This window comes from Notechis scutatus, chromosome 4 (genome assembly GCF_049901735.1).
Source record: "Notechis scutatus isolate UNSWTSFEM ecotype Mainland chromosome 4, rNotScu1.2, whole genome shotgun sequence".
Lineage (NCBI taxonomy): Eukaryota > Metazoa > Chordata > Lepidosauria > Squamata > Elapidae > Notechis > Notechis scutatus.
The window spans coordinates 12885358-12906649 of record NC_142012.1 but is presented as its reverse complement, the minus strand read 5'-3'; the positions used below and the strand labels follow the sequence as shown (position 1 = coordinate 12906649).

General features: G+C 39.1%; 2 protein-coding genes across 2 annotated transcripts; one reads left to right on the top strand and one right to left on the bottom strand.

Moving 5' to 3' along the window:
• The first annotated feature begins 1792 nt into the window (after positions 1-1792).
• ABRAXAS1 (abraxas 1, BRCA1 A complex subunit) lies at positions 1793-16642 on the top strand. The gene is made up of 9 exons (XM_026687143.2): positions 1793-2203; positions 5482-5572; positions 6443-6479; positions 7170-7236; positions 9901-10094; positions 10919-11038; positions 11864-11948; positions 12719-12830; positions 14878-16642. The coding sequence occupies exons 1-9, from the start codon at positions 2117-2119 to the stop codon at positions 15261-15263; spliced, it is 1179 nt and encodes a 392-aa protein (XP_026542928.2). The 5' UTR covers positions 1793-2116; the 3' UTR covers positions 15264-16642.
• On the bottom strand, positions 15956-21182 carry MRPS18C (mitochondrial ribosomal protein S18C). The gene is made up of 6 exons (XM_026687144.2): positions 20995-21182; positions 19154-19215; positions 18604-18687; positions 16509-16566; positions 16196-16255; positions 15956-16116 (listed from the first exon to the last, which is right to left on the bottom strand). The coding sequence occupies exons 1-6, from the start codon at positions 21092-21094 to the stop codon at positions 16040-16042; spliced, it is 441 nt and encodes a 146-aa protein (XP_026542929.1). The 5' UTR covers positions 21095-21182; the 3' UTR covers positions 15956-16039.
• Between the last annotated feature and the right edge of the window lie 110 nt (positions 21183-21292).

Genomic DNA, 21292 nt, shown 5'->3' with positions numbered 1-21292 from the left:
AAAAGCAAAACCTGAACGGCCTCTGCACAGAAAATTGGCATGACAGAAAACTAGCTCCGGACTTTATATTCCTGGACATGTTTGCAAATGATTCAGGCAAATGATGGATAAGACAATTGAAAAATTCTACCTCATTGGTTTCAGATCAGACAATCTAGGAAAAAGTTGCATTCTCTCTTTCTTGAGCCATATTTTTTTCTATGCTTTATCTTGAACTTTATAAACATTTTTCTAACCTTCATTCCCTATCCCTTCATGAGGAGTCCTATTTTGGAGTCATATTAATCACAACATACAGCTGATTCACCTATCACAGCTGAAAAGGATAATTCTGGATTGACAGAGTGACATATTATCAAATCAATAAACAACAGGGATACAAAACCTGTTAGAAACTAGAAGAAAGTTGAGTTGTGGTCCAGCTGGCACTTTCAGCCCAATCTACCTCACTGGGTTGTTATTCTGGGGAAAACAGGAGCAGGAAGGAGTATTAGGTATATTCACTACCTTAGGTTAGTTTTAAAAATAATAGTCGGGATTAAAATAAATAAAGACCCTCAGCTCATTTTCTCAGGGAGGGGGGGGCATTAAACATAGTGAACTAATAAATAACATGCCTTAAACCCTGACTAACATTACAAATAGTCCTGGTGTTGACCACAGTTGAGCCCAAAATTTATGCTTGCTAAGTGAAACATTTGAGTTTTGCCCAGGGGTGGAATAAGACAGGGTTAACTACCAGTTTGGGATTTACGAGCTTCTTTGCATGCTGCGAGCTGCACACCTGTAAATGGTCATCAGCACCCTGCGAGCAGAGAAGCAGCCTTTGAAACAGCCCTTTTCCTGCTTTTTTTAACTGCAGCTGTGCCTTGTTTGGCAGCTGAAGTTGAAAAATCAGGAAATAAAGATCAAGAGCCCAGGTGGGCGGGTGGGCAAAAACATCAGCAGACACAGAACCGGTTCTATGTCTGCTGCTCTTCAGAGCTACCGGTTCTACAGAGGTGGACAGAACGGGTAGAAACCCACCCCTGGTTTTGCCCCATTTTATGACCTTTCTTGACACAGTTAAGTGAATCACTGCAGTTTTAACTTAGTAACACAATTAAGTGAATCTGGCTTTCCCCACTGACTTTGCTTGTCAGGTCGCAATAACCCCAGGACACTGCAATCGTCATAACTATGAGTCAGTTGCCAAGCACCGAAATTTTGAGCACGTGTCCATGGGGATACTGCAAGGTCATAAGTGTGAAAAACAGTCAGAAGTCACTTTCTTCAATGCCATTGTTGTAAATTGTCCCAAAGGTGCTTTCCCCCCGCCCCCCAAGAGGCAACTGGACTTTCTGGTTTTTCTTTGAAGACCTTCCATTTCTCACCCAAAGAAGCTTCTTCAGCTCTGACTGGATGATGGGGATTTACACAAAGAATGCAAATGACCAGCTGTCTGAAAGGAGTATAAATCTTTCCATTCCCCACCATCCAGTCAGAGCTGAAGAAGCTTCTTTGGGTGAGAATCGAAATGTCTTTTTAAAAAAAAAAAACAGAAAGTCTAGTAGCCTCTTGAAAAAAGCACCCTTCGGGCAAACCACGACTTGGATGACTGAGAGCCTCCATAGATATGTTGTAAATAGAGGACTACTATCCTTATATTTCGTTCCTCGTTGCTTCCCTCGAAGTTATTCTTGCTCACATCGTTGCCTCCTTTACGGCTACGCGTAGCAAACCCCTAAAGTCCTTTTCCATCAAGGTTTATCGTTCGGTGAGATGTAATAAACCTAGACAATAGTAGTTCCCCAGGTTGAACCGTGGGTTGGTGGGCCGCCTCAGCCGAAGCGAGGACGGGGCGAAGCCAGTCTGGTGGGCCCTCGTACCACAAGCGCGAAGCTGGACGCGGAGAGCCAGCGGCGCCTTCCTCCCCAGCGGCGCGCAAAGGCGGCGGCGGCGGCAGGGCGCAGTGCTGCGCTCCCTTTGGGCGCTAGAGGTCTCTGCGCGCTCACCTCCTCGCTAGCGGGCCAGGCGCGGCCATTGTTGCTCCGTCCTTCTTTCCCAACGAAGGAAGGAAGAAGCCCAGCCGCCCGGAGAAAAGCCGAGGGGGGAGGAGAAAGGCGGCTCGCTGGGGATGGAGGGGGAGAGCACCACGGCGTTGCTGCCGGGCTTCCTCTTCGGCTCCCTCGCTTTCCACCACCTCAGCACCGACTCGGATTCGGTAGGTAAAGCGGCCCCTTGGAGAGGTTCCCATGCGCGCGCCTACGCCTGAAATCGGGGTCCTGCTGCGCCCCGGATTGAACCCGCCTCGCCCCGCGGTTTTTTTGGGGGAGGGGGCGGGGGAAGAGGTAGCGCGATCCGGATGCCAAAAGGAGACTGGACACCTTTCCAGCGCGCGTTATTCTTTTTTGGAAAGGCTTAGTTTCAGTTTCATTTCAGTTTCATTGGAGCCGGGTATCCCGCCGGCATTTCCCCAAAGTCTTCCCCCCCCCCCAAAAAAAATTTGGACTGGAGAGTGAGGGGGAAATGGTGGACTTCAGCCGGCTCTTTCCTCTAGGAGTTCCAAGCGGGCTCTTTGCCTACTATGGTTTCCCAACAACAACCCCGCGTGGTTAGGTGGGAAGGAGCGCGCAAGTTTGGCGCAGTCCCCCCTCCGCCCCAATCCATTCCCACGGTTGAGCGTGGATTTGAATTGGGATCCTGCCTGGTTTTCCATCCAAGATCCTCAATGCTCCCAACTTATAAATACGGCGGGTTGTTTAAGGCTTAGCCGCCCTGGCTGAGAATCGTGGAGGAGTTTTCTCCGAGGTGATTTTGCAAACACCGAAGAGCGTTGGCTCCAACCGAGAGTTGCTGCCAACGGACCCGGGGATTTGTTGCAAAAGTTGAACGCGTTAGGAAAACCTTGCGCGGGTGTTTCCAACCCGTGGAGGATTGATTCGTGCCCGCGCCTGGCGTCCCTGTTAAGATCGCCCGTTGTGAGCAAATTTAGTTTGTTGCTCTGTTCTCGGTCGCTGCTGCGCGCAGTGTTATTTTGAATTTCCCTCTCCTCAAATGCTGCTGAAGAACAGCCTCCGCCGACGCCAACTCTTCCCACTGAAGAGACGGGTTTGTTTCAGTGACTTTTTAAAAAAATAAATTTTATTCATTTCCTTTTTTACTGCATTTCTTAGTGCTTAATAAGCATGGTGTTGTCTGGGTCTTTTAAGTTGCTTAACAATACAAATTCCCTTCTGTAGAAAGTTAGAACCCATCCCTCTCCTAGGAGAATGAAATATTCTAGGAAATATTTAAAAAGGCAGAATGTTGTATCTCTCTGGTTGAGAAAAAGAGAAACATGCTCTTGGAAAGCAACCCCCACCTTTCTTAATAGCCCCAGAAAGACTGGTCCATCCTATCTACAAGACAAAAGGCCTTCAGTTCCAGAGTGATAGGATTAGCCACTCAAGATCCAAACCAGGACAAAGCCATAATAGGAATTGCCCAACACCCTTTCAGAACACAACCCTCTTCATTATATCATCACCCGGCAAGATTCAACCAAGCCTGGGACACAGACAGCCTACAAGGTTAGCTATAGCCCCCTAGGAATCTGACAACCAGTAGGATACATTTCTTGCACAGGAACAGGAAGCTCAAGGACTAGGCCCAAGAGAGGGTATAAATATTTCTCACTCCCCACTCTGTTCTGCTCCATTAAACCCTCTTTCCAAGCAGTCTCCATGTTTCCAGTGTCTTTCTCCCCGCTTGGCATTGAACCCAGATGGACTCTTCCAACAGTTCTTACTCTTCCCCCTTTTTTCCCCAACCATTAGTAAAATAAATTCCACATATGATAATATTCTGCTTCCTTTGCATGAAGCAGTGCAATGCCATACCAAGGCTTCAGTGAGTCGCCCAGCTTTCCTAACTAGGGCCCTTTTTATGTCACTCATTCCCCCCAATTCTCACAAAAGTTTAATTTACACAGAGCTGAAGAATAAAGATGGGTGATCCTGTCCTGTACATTTGCGGAATGTAAAACAAAATAGAATGAATTAAAGTGTTGGGCTTTTGTAGTTGATCCATCCGGCAAGGCTGCCAGGGAAGACCACAGAAAAAGGATGCTTTGACCAAGTGAGGCTGTAGCTAGTCTTCAACTTACCATCACAATTGAGTCCCAAAATTTATGTTATGTGAGAAATTCGTCAAGTGAGTTTTTGTCCCATTTTACGACTTTTCTTGCCAAGTTTGTTAAGTGAATCACTGCAGCTGTTAAATTAGTAACACGGTTGTTAAGTGAATCTGGTTTCCTCATTGAGGGCTTCTCAAGGTTGCAAAAGGGGATCTTGGGACACTGCAACCATCATAAACATGAGTCAGTTGTCAAGTATCCAAATGTAAATCATGTGATCATGCTACAATGGTCCTAAGTGTGAAAAACGGTCATAAGTTACTTTTTTCAGTGATGTAACTTGAAACAGTCACTAAATGAACTGTTGTAAATTGAGGGCTACCTGCATAAGGAACACACTGTCAGGTATCACCCATTGGTTAGTTTGCAAAAGTTAAGATGTTTCTTTTGTTTCTCATCTTGCATTAATTACAACTCATTACAGACTTACCTCATGAAAACAATGTAAGTTGGTTGACTGATTATGAATACAAAGTAGTGCTTGACTTATGACTGAATGGCACCCAGAAGTTCCATCCTAAATTATGACAGCCATAAGTCGAAGCACTTACATGATCGGACCAATTTTGATTCCTTTTACAGTCGTTGTTCAGCGAACCAATTGTGGGTGGGTGTTTTTTCCTGAAAACTGGAAACTGTCAAGAAATGTTGTAAATAAAGATGATAAAGGTGAATTAGTTGCCAAGTGCCCGAAATGCAGTAATTTGACCACAAAGCTGTACCCAACTGTTAGAAATTTGTCATAACTAGCTTTGGGGGGTACATCATAATTTCAAATTGTTGTTAAGCAACCGGTCAAAAATTGAGGCTTACCTGTACCTGTGATAGATGTTGCATCTCCTGCATGAAGGAGACTTTCAAATATTGGGTAAGAGTAAGAATTTGCATTTATTTCTGAACCTTATTGCTTTTAAATGAATTATTTGTTTATTCATATTGAGTGACATACGTATTTTTCCATATAAAATAAAACAATGTTTCCTTTCTAAAAAATATTAACCAAAATCTGTTAATGAATCCTCATTTCAGTTGCTTGGCTCTCAAGCCTATACATGGATAAAATAGACCCTTGCTTCCAATTTTATGACAAGAGGAATAAAAATGAAGCAATAGAGAGAGCAAGACACTTAAAAAAGAATATGTGTCATCTTTTTGAAAGTTAGCAACCTGCTGCTATTCTACCACAGAGCATTGTCTTTTAAAAAGTCGTCTTTTCAGCTTTTTCAATAAAAATAAATAAAAAGATCTAGGTTTACATTTGAATTTAAAGCTTGGGATTTCCTAATATCGTCTTGGTTTGACACGTGTTTCCATTTTCCTCACAGGAAGGTTTTCTTCTTGGAGATGTGAAAGGTGAAGCCAAAAACAGCATTACCGACTCTCAGATGGATGATGTTGAGGTTGTGTATACAATTGGTAAGTTGTACACCAATTTACAAAATAAAGGGTGCAAAATAATTCTCTTTTGAATAATTTCAGGCATAAAATTTTGGGGAATACCTGATTATAAAGTGCAGAAACTTGTTTCCAGCATTTTAGTATAGTCTTCAGCTTGAAACAGTACAGTTGCAAGCTTGAAAGGATCCATTTTATTTAGAGAAGGCATGACTCAGATGCATATTTAACCATGTTTAGTCACATATGAATGAAAGATTTTGCACACCTGAATAAGTTTTGCAAGGTTTCCCCACTATCACCACCATCTGCCTTCTAAGATTTCTAGGACCATAGAATCATTATATAGTAACAATAAAATGAAAATATGTGCTATTTTAATGTAGCTTTCAGAAAGAACAAAATGGAACACAATAATTTTTCCCATTACATATAATTTCCTATATATTTCTTCCATTTCTGAAATTATTCCAAAATGTCTTTCCCTGCTGCATAAGAACTATAAAAGCAAGGATACAAATGGGTTTTTCTACACTGAAAAACTATCCAAGCCTTTAAAATTTGCCACCATTCCCATAAATGTTGATTTTCATTGATTTTTGAAATTAATTATAATGTTTCAAAAATCCACTTCATGCTGTCCTTCCAAAGCTTGACAATATGACTTTTAGCTCATCTGCACTTATAGTAGAAAAACTGAAAGGTGTTACGTGAAATACTAAATTAAATGATTTTTCCAGGATTTACAAATCTCACATGATTATAATACAAAGCCATGTAATGAATAATGTATGTATCATACATAACTTTTATTTTAAATATGAACATAACAAAAGCATATCTACATTACACTTTCTGGAAGAAGTAATATAATATCTTACTTTATTTCAGATATACAAAAGCATATTCCATGTTATCAACTCTTCAGGTAGGTAAAAAAAATCAATATTTTTTTATAAAGTGTAAGATGATAAATTTATACAGTGCAGAAGGGTGGAATTAACTGTGATTGTGAATTAGAATCACATCTGCAGGATAATCTCAAGTTCACAGAAGAATTAAATGGAAGCATCTGTTTGTACTGTGAGCATAACTAAGATCCTAAGATAGAAATGTCAAGAAAGGAAACTGCAGCCCTGTAGATTATTCCAATATAAACTTGATTGAGAGTAATGTGAGTTTTATATGGAAGTGAGTTCCATTTTAAAAAAGATTAAATCACCTTAATGTTACATTTTAAAGGAATTTTCCCCTAGATTCTATAAACCTCTTTACAATGCAGCCAATAGTCAATTTATTATTTTTCAATGAAGTTACATTGACAATGGTTATTTTATATTGGCCCTTATCTCTTTACAAATCAACCAGAGAAAAAAATATAGATACAGCTCAGATTTTACTGTCACCAAACAAAATTCTAATTCAAAAATTTTGTAGGAAGAAGGAACATTTATGATTATAAGCTTTTGATTTCTGTATTACTTTATTTTTTATTTCCTATTAAATCCTCAGGGGAAAAAATTAAAAATGACTAGAAACAAACATTTGCTTTAAAAAATGCTAACTGCAGATATATTTAACTCAGTATTTGTATTCCTTCCCATTTCATCATTTTTAGCTTTTACAATGCAGCTGGAGAACTGAATAAACCAATGCTGAAGAAAATATTATCAGGATGCAAAAAGGTATTTTGTATTTAGATTTAATAGTATTGCATAAGCGTATTCAGAAACAATTTTATTTAAAGACATCCCCAGTACTCCATGTATGATTGATTGGTGTGATTAGATTGAGCTTATAAACAATGTTGCCTCAGCAAGGTTGGTGGGACTTGTTTCCAGATATATATGCCTAAAATTACAGATATTTGATCTATTTGTACAATTCCTCAAAAGGAATTGTATTTGACACAACTATCAGAATTTTTGTACTTTGATCATGGAATGGACCATACTTGTAGTCCTCGACTTGCGACCACAATTAAGGCTAACATTTCTGTTGCTAAATAAGAGAGTTGGGGTTCGCTGGCAGCAGGAACGGATGGCTGAGGTCTTGGAGAGTGAGGACTTGGACGAGGGGCCTGTATGTGATGCAGAGATGGGGCCAGGACTATCGGAGAGTGGGGTGCTACCTTCGGAGGTTGTGGAGTCTCACAGCAATGACGAAGGGGACTCTGGGAAGCCTGTGCTCAGTGTGCATGCACTCAGTGCTGCTCGAAGGAAAGAGCAGCTGAAGCAGCACTGGCGACTCAGGAGTAAGGCTGGAAGGTGATGGCCCCTCCCATAAGGGATAAAAGCCAGCCTTCGGGGTTGGCTTCGTTGCAGGAAGCAAAGAAGTTCTTTCTACTCAGAGTTCTCATCGAAGCCCTGCTTACTCTGGTTTATTTTTGGAAACTTCTGGCTTTGGATATTTATCTGCAATTAGTTTTTTGTTCTTGGCAGCCTTTCACAATCTTGAAAGGACTTGCACTTATCTGGGACAATTAGTTTTGAATGATTCTTGGCTGTGAATGCATAGAATTCACAGCTCCGCATTAAAAGGGTTTGCTTTTATTCATACTTTGTGTTTGATTTGAACAAGGCTTGGGTCAGAACAGTTGTTCAGTGAGTTTCATCCCCACCCCACCCCAATTTTACCACCTTTCTTGCCACATTTGTTAAGAGAATAACTGCAGTTATTAAGGTTGTTAAATAAATCTGACTTCCACATTGACTTTGCTTGTCAGAAGGTCGCAAAAGGGGATTATATGAGCCCAGGGCACTGTAACCATCATAAATGTGAACCAGTTGCCAAGTGTCCAAATTTTAATCACATGACCATAGGGGTACTGCAACAGTCATAAAGAAACTGTCACTTTTTCCAGTGCCATTGTAACTGTTGTAAGTCGAGGACTAGCTGTATTTAACTGCTTCTGAATTAACACAGACTAAGCAACCTGATTCCCTAGATTGTGTACTTCTACAAGCTGTCATGGTTCCGAGAAATGCTGCCAGTCAATTCAAGACTCTGAGGCTGTGGCTTTTCTCAAAGATCCTGTACATCATATCAGCATCTTCAAATATGAAACCAACTCTGAATAATTCCCGCGCTTTGGTATAATTAAAGAATAGATATTGTCCACCTGCTCGGTGTCACAAGTCATGTTAACCAACCAAGCAGGCGACAAACTTCTCATCACTCCTTCCTGCCGTTGCTAGGGCACGTTCAACTGACCTTGGTTCTCAAGGGCCTTATCACTGTTATGTCTGGCACTGTAGAGGAAAACATTCTACATTCTTCACATCCTCCTCACATACATGGCAACTTAGAAATGAAGCAAAGTCAAGTATGGCTTCAGTTAGACTCATTTCATGAATTGATACAAGCTTCTTCTTACCCATAATAACCATTATATTTCTTTGGCTGAATTTTTGTCCCATATATAATTTTTTAGCATCCTTAAGTTAGAATCTAAGTTAAAATGTGTATGTATAAAATTAAAAAAGGGTGACTTTGAAATAAGTATTGTTAAAAATAATTACAAATTATAACCAGTCTTAAAATAAAGGCAGGCATAAAAGCTGGGGCTTTTATGTGAGTCAGTTCCTTATATGATGCAACAAATTGCTTTGAAACTTATTAGCCATTACATGTTTTTTACTCTCATAAATTTTGCGTTTTGAGTTTTTTAGATTTTATGTTAGATGCAAAGTCACTGTTGAAAGATGAGTAGCTATATAAATAGATTGGGGGAAAAACATACATGTATACCATGTTTTCCTGAAAATAAAGACCTGGTGTTATATTTTTTGGGGTTCCAAAGTAAGTACTTACTTTGGGGAAACACAATTTCAGGGTGATCAGCCCAGCTGGGTGCCACACACACCCCTAGTGCGTGCCTCCCCCACTTCTGCCTCCGCCTGTTGCTTGGACAGGTAATCAACTCACCTGCACTGCACGGGCTGCGGCTGCTGCCAGACACCATCGACCCCCACATGCACCCCTGTTCGCTAGGGCTTTTGGGGGGGGGGGTCTTATATTAGGTGCACTTTAAAAAAAATCAGGCTAGGACTTATTTTCAGGGCATGGCTTTTGGGGAAAACATGGTGTGTGTGTATGTGTGTATATATATATACTCAATTGCAAAATATAAATAGGAAACTAGGCAAATTAGTACATTTTTAGAGCCAGCAATTTTTGTGAATTTCTTTGAAAGACTGAGTTAGATATTTATAATTACTGGATTCATTTATCCTAGCTGTATTATTAATTCTTGTGGTGACTCATGGATTAAAATGTTAAATCGCGGTTCTTTTTCTTCATCTTCTCTTTGAAATAATAACACATTTATGTGTAGCTTTTTTTTAAAGAATGTGATAGGTTGGTACAAGCTCAGGCGTAATACTGACCAGACAATGACGTTCAGAGAACAGCTTCTTCACCAGCACTTACAGTCACACTTATCAAATCAGGATCTTGTGTTCCTGTTACTCACTTCCAACGTAACCTCCTCAAGTTCATCCACTTACAAATTTGAATATGCCTTGCATAAGCCACAAGAGGGGTAAGTAACAAACCTTGCACAATTTCTTTTCATTCGGTTCCGCATTTATTCTGGTTAGAAATAGCATATTTCGACACAATAGCATGATCTGGGATTGATATGATACCGTGTAACTCAAGATAGAGAACTAGATCAGTGCAATGATTAGAGCACAAGGCTAGAAACTGAGTTTTAGTGTGAGTTTTAGTCCTGTTTTAGGCACAAAGCCAGGTGGGTGACCTTGGTACCACTCTCTCAGACCAAAGACAAGGTAGAACACTTATGAAAATCCTGCCAAGAAAACTGCAGAGACTTGTCCAGACAATCACCAGGAATCAAGACTGACTCGAAGACCAGTTGTTCCCCCCCCCAGATAACTTAGATCTATGCATTCCCTGTTTGAAATTATAACGAAAATTACTCATTTCAGTTAACACTTTCATATTTTACTTTTATCATCTCTGGTAACAATAATCATCTGACTTATTACAAAAATTAAAATCATAAATGATGAAATAAAGCCTGTAAATTATTTTATCTGCCTATAACCAGAGTCCAAACTTGGCAACTTTTTAAGACTTGTGGAGTTCAACTTCCAGAATTCCCCAGCCTTCTCGTTATCAAGGCCTCCTATGCCCTCTTGCCATTGTTATAGGAGCAGCCAGTTACTTTTGTTGCTATGCAAAAAAACCAAAAAGTTTTGGTCCCCAAAGGTAGAAAAGAGTTTGCAAAACTCCCATGGTCCTTGGAGATAAATAACAAATTACACATGACAAATAGTAATTTTATTTATTACTGAATAAAATCTCCAGTATCTCTAATTATGTACTTGGGGTTTTCTGTAGGCTTTTTCAGAAAGTGCCAGTCGTTGTAGCCAATCTAGGAATGGCAGAACAACAAGGTTATCGAACTGTATCTGGTTCCTGTATCTCTTCAGGCCTTTGTAAAGTGATGGCAGAACACAGGTAGGAAAACAGCCTTCTCCTCTTTTGCATGGTATTCTCAGTTATACTTTACATAGGTTTCAGAATTAGGTAGTTTAAAAGAAAATGTACATCCCATGGTGCCATTCCATATCATCAATAGCTGTGATGGCGAACCTATGGCACATGTGCCACAGGTGGCACGCAGAGCCATTTGTGCCTGCACGCGAGCTGCAGGCAAACTCACATCACTGCGCACGCGCCTCACAGCTGATTTTCGGCTAGTTTGAGGCCTTTTTCGGCCTCTGCAGGCTTTTCAATTAGGCCCGTTTTGTCACTTCCTGTTTTTCCGGAGATACCGGAAGTGACAAAATGGGCCTAGTTGAAAAGCCTGCAGAAGCCTTCCTGCAGCCTCTGGGAGGCCAAAAAACCTCAAACCGGCCGAAAATCAGCTGTGAGGCACAGTGCAGGTGAGGGGATGGGAATTGCATGTGCATGCGTAGGGGGCGTGGGAAGGCCGCATTGCCTTCTGCGTGCTGGCACATGAGTGACAGCATCCAAATGCGCGCACAATTTTTGGCACAGGAGCCCAAAAAGCTTGGCCACCACTGATCTATAGGATTTGGTCAAAATGTTCTAAATTTGTAACAAGAAAACTTAACTTAACTTTTGTTATGTTGATGATAGCCTTTAACTGTTTTGTTTTTAACTTGACTATTTTGAAAGCACCTGGTGGCAGTTTCTTGTTTCAAATAAAGGTTTGTTAGCCTGTATGATTAGATTTTGAAATATCCTCATTTCAGTACTGTATTTTCTGAAAATAACAGATTAAAAATAGTACATGCTAGGTCTTTTTTTATATCAAAGGTCAGAATTCTTTAATGAAGATGGGTCTCTAAAAGAGGTTCATAAGATTAACGAAATGTATTCTTCTTTGCAGACAGAATTAAAGGTAAGTTATGAATACCTATTTTGTGACTTTTAAGTAGCAGGGGAAAATTTGAAACACAATCGTTAATTAATCTCAAACAAATATTCAAGAAAATATTACTTATTAGGATATCATAGATAAGGAAAAATCCAAATACATGTATTATAAGTTTTGCCAGGTTCAACTCATCATTGACTTACAACCAGTTGCTTAGCAGCCATTCAAAGTTACAATGGATCCCCTTTAACATGTACTCAAGACTCAGTGGCCACTCCCCACACAGTCACCTGACTACAGTGGGCGCTTGGCAAGCAGCCTGCATTTACTTCCATTTGCAATGTCCTGCAGTCACATGACCTTAAGTTATGATATTTTTTGCTGAAAAATGGTATTTATTTCTGGTCTCCAGCAAAACCACCCACAGCAAAACAATGCGCTTGCTTAATGACCACCACAAAAAAGGTCATTAAAAATGAGCAGGTCATGTGATGACTGTTTTACAACTGTCGTGACTTATGACCATAACTGGCAAGCTCCCTTACAATCATAAATCAAGAACTACCTACTGTATATGACATTGTTTTGAAAATACAGTCATTGTGCAAAAACACGCCCATAATTTAAACAAATTGTGGTAGTTATGCAGCCTCCAGGCTAAAAAGATTGCACATTCCTATGAAGGATATAGGAATTAGGGTAATGTAGAATTAGAAAGCTACGCTTAAACATGTTTTGATTGCTGATTTTAAAAAACCTTGCATTCCATAGAGGTTCTTTTTCTCTTGTTCTAGAATCTGTGCAATAAAGTAGCGGATAGTGAAAAATCAGTAGAGAATCTATTATCACAAATAGATCAGCTGAGACAAGAAGTAAGAAGCAAAAAAGAACAAGAGAAAACTACAGGTAAGGTAGCTTATTGTGCCTAAAAAAGCTGAAGTCCTTCAGGCCTTTAAAACATACTACCGTGTTTCTCCAACAATACGCCTCCCCCCAATAGGAAGTCCCAGCATGTTTTCTAGGCATAAAATGAAATGAAGCCCCGCCCCCAAATTTAGGCCTATTTTAAAACATACGAAATGGGGAAGGGCGGGGGGGACTTGCAGTTAGAGGCGCCCCGCGGGCAGCCACGCCTCACCATGAGCCGCTCCTAATGGCCGATCATGGTGGAATGCGGAGGGCTTCCTACCCCCACCAAGCGCTTTTGCTGCAGACCCAGGTCAGCGGGCGGGCGGCGGTCGCATGGATGTCTGCTGGCAGCCTCCGTAGCTACCACAGTTCCTGCCGGCGCTGGCGCCTGTCTTGCCAGCGCCATCTCCCAACAACAGTGTCTGAATCACTGCCGCTTTTCCCCCATCCCCGTCCCCGCAACAACAGGGGGAAAAAAAACATTTTTAGGTAACTGGGAACGCCGCGCGGTGCATTTTCGTTTAATCCCGAGTTGGGCGTGAGAAGAGCTGAGCGTCTCTGCCGCTGCTACCCTTGGTGCTCCAGCCTCGGGCTCTGCAAGTTTCCAAAAGTCCTGGTGCGCAGCCCGTTCCTGCATTCCAAGCGTGCCCAGGCCGAGCTGCAGCTGGCCCTCTTGCCAGCGCCATCTCCAACAATAGCGGCAGCAGCGGCAGAGATGCTCACTCGGCTCTTCTCATGCCCAACCAGCCGCTCGGAATTAAACAAAAACGCACTGTGCGGTGCTCCTAGGTACCTAAAAATGTTTTTTTTTCCCCTGTTGTTGCAGGGACGGGGATGGGAAAAGCAGGAGCGACTCAAAGACACTGTTGGAGATGGCGCTGGCGAGAGAGGTGCCAGCGGGAACCGTGGAAGCTACGGAGGCCCAAGGAGCAGCTGAAACACTGCCAATGGACATCCCCGCCAACACTGCCCGCCCACTGACCTGGATCTGCAGCAACGGTGCTTGGCGGGGGTAGGGAGCCCTCTGCGCTCCGCCATGATTGGCCGTTAGGAGTGGTTGGTGGTGAGGCGTGGCTGCCCGCAGGGCGCTCTAGGTGAGGGTGCGCAGGGGGGAGAGAAATTAATTCACCCCCGAAAAGATGTCCTAACCGTTTTTCGGGGCTCAAAAAAAATAAGACCCGGCCTTATTATATGAGAAACACAATATAAGTTTACTGTATAGAGAATTTTCTTAATTCGTCGTTATTTTTTAATGGTTTTGCTATAAAAGACCTGCATGGTTATCTCCCTTATTTTTCCTCAACAAAACGTGGACAAGCTGTAATTTTAAAAATTGTTATTTGATATTAAATAAGGCACTTCCAAAGATTGTTTGTGAAAAGAACCATTTTAATAAGCTCTGGTTCATAAGTTGAGATTTCCAGTGGCTTTTATTTTTATAAATCCAATAAAGGATTTTACAAATGATACATGGGTTTCTATGTGCATACAAACAATATGTGTGTATATATCACAAACAATGTAAGAAGTCAAGGGGTAGCCAGGTATATTGTACGTTCTGTAATATATAGCCAGGCAGAAAAATAATACAAGATTTCATTCTTTAGCTACTTATTACATGTAATCAGAAAAGTGATTTAAAATAAAATCTTGATTTGTTAAGGAAAGTAGAAAAATAATTTAAAATGTTGAAATTGGTTTGGCAATTTCTACAGCATTTTAAAATTGTCGTCAATTGTTGAACAAACTTAAGTTCAAATTACAATTCCTGTCTTGCCAACTAACGAGGAAACTACAATATTCCAAGTCAGTTGGAAAAAGTCAAGGAGATCTACATCCTCACTAAATAAAAATAGCTTTATCTGAAATCCCGTTCCTTCATACAATATAACCTATGTTCTTATTTGGGCATTAATATACATTGTTTATAAGGGGGGAAATTGCTGCTTTTCAGTTGATATATTCAGCCTTTTTTGGTCTTTCCATCTAATGAAAATATCCTCTCGTTTGACTTTTTTCTCCCCGCTTTCTCTTTTCCTTTTAGGAAAGGATAGAAATCACTCAGATGAGCCGAAAGAGAATATTTTTCTCTGTCAAGCTTTGCAGCACTTTTTCCCAAATTCTGGGCTGCAGACAAACACAGTTACATTTAAAGGAAGGCAGATTTCTAAGCAGGGATGCACTGCTGATCACAATATCCAAATCATGGACCAATTAACTTTAATGATCAAAGAAAATAATTTCCCTGAAACGGAAACTAGGCAAGCATCAAAGCGAAAAGCCATTGTGAACGCAAGTGGGCCAAAGGCATGCAAAAGACTGCGCTCTTTCCACCTTAATCAAAAACTATTTCAAGAAGACCAGGAAAACAGTGACCAAGAATTAAATGTTAAGAGTAACAACAACGCAACTGAAGATGTGACACCTTGATGGGCACATACTATCTTCCAACTCTTTAATCCCTTCCAGTGGCAAAGGGTTTTATTTCTTATTCTCACCTCATCAATGCTGCTGCTTTCATTAATACATGGAATACTTGAGTCAACATTTTGGAAATAAAACCTCACCCTTTTAAATCATCGTTCTTACAACATGGATCAAGTTTCAAGTTGCTTTTTCCTCACTAAATCTTAAAATTGCTTACTCTCTTGGAGGGTATAGCAGGAAACAGCAAAGACCGAGAACCTATCTGTTGTTTGTAGTAAAAACTTTATTAAGAATGCAATGTTATTTTATTTAAATAGCAAAGCTGGTTTTGAAGTGAAGCGTTGATCCCAGAATCAAACACTTTAGGGAAAAAGACCAATCTATGAATTCCATTTAGTTTTCGCTTTACACTGTGTTTGAATACTTCGAATTTCTACAACCTTATTACGTATTTCAGCTAAAATATGTAAGTAAAATTTGGGTTAGGGAATGAGCCCAAGAGATGCTAATTCAAAGTAGGGATACAGTATTGGTAGGTTAAAAGGTTTACTTTCTATGCTGTATCAGAAGCAACTGCATTCTGATAAGTTCAAAAGACCCCATACAGGTTGAAGCACTACAAAGAGACATTCTCTCCTGACAATGCTACAGTTTATGATCAATTTGTCATCAGAATGAATGAAATAATACTCTCATCATGGACACATTGATAGCTCATTTATTAACATTCTAAAAATATAGTCTAATTACAAAAATGGGCTAGGCATAATTGATACAATTTATTCTGGATATTTAATATTACATATTTTGGGGTCATTGCGAAACACTGGGTCCTTATGCATAACCGACATAAATCCTGTAAAAGAATAATTAGGTTTTAAAAACAAAATGTTTTTATAAATCATCCAAAGGTATGACTATTTTATAATACTTACCCATGCAATGAGCTCTTTTAATGGCTTTTGCCATTTCATTTTGTTTCTTTTTACATAAGCCTAAGAAGCAAACAAATAATCATTCAAAAAATAATTTCAAAAATATTGCTTAATTTCATTACAGACTTAAAAAGTATTTTAAGTAAGTTTTACTTTCTTATTTTAGAAAGCATATACTTTGGCCGGTATAACTCAGAATGAGTATCAATAATTTAACATTCTTATGTTAAAAGTACTGAATGATATTTCATGATTTGGTTTCGATATGAGTAGTTATAATTCTGCTAAAACTGTTTTTTTTTTTTGTACATACCTGTTATATGATGACCAAATATGTGACCAGTGTATGGCGAAATAAACTGTGATAAAAGCTGTTGGAGAAAATTAGTTGGTTCAGTCTTCAAAGCAGTAAGAAAATTAAATAAAATTAATACTTTTGGTAGCAAATATTTGCAATTGGATAATATTTCCTAGTTGTTTAAACAAAATGACTGCATTGGTGTAAACTCATATTTTATTTGAAAATCTAAAACCATAACTTTTAGTTGTTTTAACTATTTAGTCATGTCTGACTCTTGACAGCTTCATAAGCAAGTCTTATCCATGCTACCCTGTCCAGCACAAATTCTTTCAGTTGTTGGATGTTCCTCTTTGTATCAGTTTTAATGTTATCAATATTAGGAGTCAAATTGTTGGGGGCAATATGCTAACTCTGTAAACCACTTAGAGAGGGCTGTAAAGCACTGTAAAGCAGTATACAAGTCTAAGTGCTATTGCTATCAAGCCAGTGTGTTCTTTGCTTGCCCCTTCTTGTTCCACTAACCATTCCTAGCATCATTTCCTTCTCCAATGAAATTTCCATGCATGGCATGGCCAAAGTAAATCAGATGTAGTCTTACGATTTTAGCTTCTAGTCATGCATCTGATTTTATACTGCTCTGTTAGTTCCTATGGCTGCCCATTGGTATACACAATAACTTTTTACCTGCGTAATTAAAATATGCAGTTTGATTTGGAACATTGGGGTCGATTATAGCATAGAGGTTTGTTGTGGGTAAAATGCACCCTATCAAACTAGATACACAAGTGGCAGCAGAGTCATATTCCATTGTTTTAACCATAGTTTTCTGATTTAGCAAAAATTGTCAAGCTAATTCTTAATAGTAAGAAAGTGGGTACACATTGGTATAAGCCTTAAGAGTCACTACATGTAGCCAGCAAGAAATACACACACATATATATATAAGAAAACAATAATTGAGCTATGGCAGTTATTAAGTGGGTTGCCACATAGCTGCACTCCAAACTATGTCCTTTTTTGCAGCAGTCATTAGGTGAATGCTCTGGTTGTTAAGTACACTCTTTTTCACCAGTGGGCAATTTTTGCCGGAAACTAGAAGTAAATGCTGGAAGCTGGCAAAAACTATATAAAACTGCAGTCATGTGACTAGGGTGTGTGTGCACGTGAGCTTGTGCAGCTGTTAGAACTTTAAAAAAAAAAACAGGTTATAACTGGAGCGATCTGTCTTAACTTTTTTTAACAAAGTTATACACACACACACACACACACACACACACACACATAATTTCAATTGAACCGTGCGTTGCCTGGATACATGTTATTTTAGAAAATAATGATCAAAATATTTACAGCAATAGTCATTACATTGATATTAATTCTATAGTAATAATGTTTAATCTGAAATGTTTACCAGGCAATTGGTTGTTTAGCAAGGTCTGCCTGCATTTGTTATGCTACAATACATGGTTTGTCTACCATTTTTCATTTGTACCCAGATTTAAATAGGTTTTTTTAATTATTTAAATTTATTATACCCATCCCAGCACATCCTGCACTGCTTACAAAATATAATACTAAATTAAAATAATTAAAAACAGACAAAAGAACACATGATAACCCCTAAGTAAAAAAATGAATAAAAGAAAACATGAAGAATATCCAGAAGCTTCAGCTGGTGCAGAACACAGCTGCATGGACATATATTTGGACGGTGGGGGCTGTTGCTACAATGGCCCATGTTACACCATTGTTTTGCGAGCTGCACAGGTTGCCAATATGCTGCTGGGTACAATTCAAGATGCTGGTTGCCGCCTTTAAAGCTCCTCGTGGTATGGATCCAAGTTACCTGAGAAACCAACTCATACATATGAGGTTAGCCCGTCCCACCCACACCAGCAAAAGAGGTATGTTAGGGACCCCATCAGCCAGGTCATTTCAGCTGGCAGGTTCCAGAAGACAGAAAGTGACTGGCCCAAAGTCACCCAGCCAGCTTTCATTCTTGAGGTCTAGAACTCCCAGTCTCCTGGTATCTAGGTCAACACAATCTTGAAACAATTTTACCTGTTTCCTATAACACACAGCATCAAACACAAAGTTATTAATTTACCTGTATATTCTTGTAGTCAACAGTTACACCACATAAGACACACTTTTTAGGAGGCTCCTTATAGGGGTTTTCCATTGAAACAGGCTGAAATGACAGAAAATTTAGTATATTTTTTTTCAGCTGTTCTGAAGTCCTTCAGCATCTTTTTGCACAAACTGTGCCAGCCCCACTAGATGGACCAGACCAGGAAATCAATCCCACAAGAGGGATAAAACTACTTTCATTTAGACTGGCTATAATGCCACAATATTGAGGTTGCAAACTGGTGTAACTATAATGTCCTATATGTCCTTTTTCAATGTACTTATCTGCAATAACCTTTTAAATTTAGGACCAACTTTTCACAATTTTATTGGAAGAAATCAGAAACATATCCCCATTCTATTTGTAGATATTTTATACTGGTCCCTATGAGTTATGGAAAGTGCAACCAGATTTTTTAAAATTAATAACATATTACAAGCACTTTACTGTATTAACTATATTCTGACATTCTGTCTCAAATATTTAACAATACATGGAGTTTAAGTATGTTATAGTAATATCTTACCATATCTGCTTGATTGGATTCCTGTTCATTATTTGAACTACTCTCTCGTCTCCATGATCTACCTGAAAAGAAATACAAAAGTAGAAACCTGTTAAACAATATGAATCAGCCAAATAACTGAACAGAAATGCCTACCTTTCTGAAGACCTCTTTCCTTTATGACCTGCAAAAATACAATCTTGTCATCAATACTAAAAAATTGAGATGGACACATGAATGATGTATTTGAAACTAGCAAAAATGCTGAGAGTTCAGGCTTGCATTTAATCATATGGATAACTCCATAAACAAAAAGTAATCCCATGCAAACTAGTGGAAGAATAGCCTGCAAATAAGTAAGAAGCTTATCAGAGAAGGTTTGGCTTGCTCTGCTCCCAGCCATATTGAGAGAAATTCCCCCCAGAAGCATTATTAAAAAGATACAGACTGATGGAGGAAGAATTGATAGCTGTCTTCACTACAGATACCAGGCTCATAGTGTGTGATCTAATTCTCTTCAGTAAAGCTGATAGTCAGAAGGCAACTTTTAAAAACTAGCCAAAATTTTTACAAAGCTTATGTTTCAAGACTAGGCATAGAGAAGTTTGTGTCTGTTCCTCCAGAAATAGCAACAGAAATGGTTTACTTCATATTAGGCTTCCAGAAAAATTACTAACAGCTTTTATGGACAAATTAATGACTGTGTTATAGTAGCCATTTACTGTAAAAATGCATAACCCAAACAATATAGTTGAAAAATAATAGTATGTGAAATAAGAACAGTCCTTCTTGATCAATCCAATGTATGCCATGTAAAAAAAAAGCTGTGGAGGACAGAGAAAAGAATATAATATAAACTGCATAGTAGACCATATTTACAAACCCTATTAACAATAAAAGCTATTTTATTATTCTATTACAAGATATGCCTCCTGAAAAAGCTCATAACATCCAAACTAGATAATTGTAACAGGTGTCATTTTGATGAAGTAATTCCCAAAATTCACATTTGGCTCTTTTTTATTTACAGTATCTGTAATTATTTATTATTTCATTTTTTTAAACTGCCCAATAGCCTAAGGAATCTAGGCAGTCTGCAATAAAAAGATACACTTTAACTACATATACATTAAAATTAAATGCAATGCAAAATGAAAATGACAGTTGCCAAGATGGTCATTCAAAATAATAATAAGGCCAATTAAAAAGCCTGAAAAAATAGAAAAGTAGTGCTGAAATCATGCTTTAAAGCCAGAAATATTCATGTTAGGTATAATACCAGAAAGCTATGATACATAATATGTATTGGCAGCAGCGAGAATTGTATTTGCACAACATTGGGAAAATGAAAACACCCATCAGACAAAAACATAATTCGGAAAATATTGGACTGTGCAGAGATGGATAGATTGGCATTTAAATAAATGATAAAAGAGATACAGAGTACTACTCAACATAGGTTTTATCAATGGTTAGATATAAGAGATATAAGAGATAGATGGTTAGATGAAGAAAGATTGTTATGTGCATGTAAAAGATGAACTAAGACTATAAGCATGCTAGTATAATTAACGTGACCATAAATAAGCTAATATAACTATAAATATTTCTATAACTACTATGGATATTATCACTATCAGTATATGTATTTTGGCAAATTGAAATGCCTGGACAATACACTGTTTTCGAAATATTTATATATATAAATAAAAAATACAAAAAGAAGAAAGGATGAGCGAGTGAAACATCTCTTTGCTCAAATGCCTGAATTCTTTCGTTATCCTATCCTATCTTACATTAATTACATGGAAAAGATTATCGTTATCTTCCTCGCAGGTTCCGCAGGGCTGTTCTTCGCTTACCCGGGCCAGGCGCACAGTTTCCGTTTCTTACAGCGGCGAAGAGATAATAAAATCTCCCCGAAATCTTGGGAGAAGAAACCAGACTAAGCACAGAAGCCATCTTTTTTTTTTCCCCTTTGCAAGCTTCCGGGTACGAGAGTAACGTCCAATCAAGTCCCCCTCACAACACGTCCGGCTTGAGGAAAGAAAAGCCTTAACCGCGGCTTGCTACAAAGGCCAATAGGATTTGCTTGCGGTTAGCCAATCCTTTCAAAGAAGTTCAACCAATCCGGCGGTCTTTCGTCATAACAGCACGGGA

Excerpts from the sequence above, each read along its gene's own strand:
- ABRAXAS1 (XM_026687143.2), top strand. The coding sequence starts at position 2,117 with ATGGAGGGGGAGAGCACCACGGCGTTGCTGCCGGGCTTCCTCTTCGGC. Across the intron at positions 5,573-6,442 it reads TGAGGTTGTGTATACAATTG|ATATACAAAAGCATATTCCA; the intron begins GTAAGTTGTACA and ends ACTTTATTTCAG. Across the intron at positions 6,480-7,169 it reads CCATGTTATCAACTCTTCAG|CTTTTACAATGCAGCTGGAG; the intron begins GTAGGTAAAAAA and ends CATCATTTTTAG.
- MRPS18C (XM_026687144.2), bottom strand. The coding sequence starts at position 21,094 with ATGGCTTCTGTGCTTAGTCTGGTTTCTTCTCCCAAGATTTCGGGGAGA. Across the intron at positions 18,688-19,153 it reads AATCCAATCAAGCAGATATG|CCTGTTTCAATGGAAAACCC; the intron begins GTAAGATATTAC and ends CTGTCATTTCAG. Across the intron at positions 16,256-16,508 it reads ATTTGGTCATCATATAACAG|GCTTATGTAAAAAGAAACAA; the intron begins GTATGTACAAAA and ends TTTGCTTCTTAG.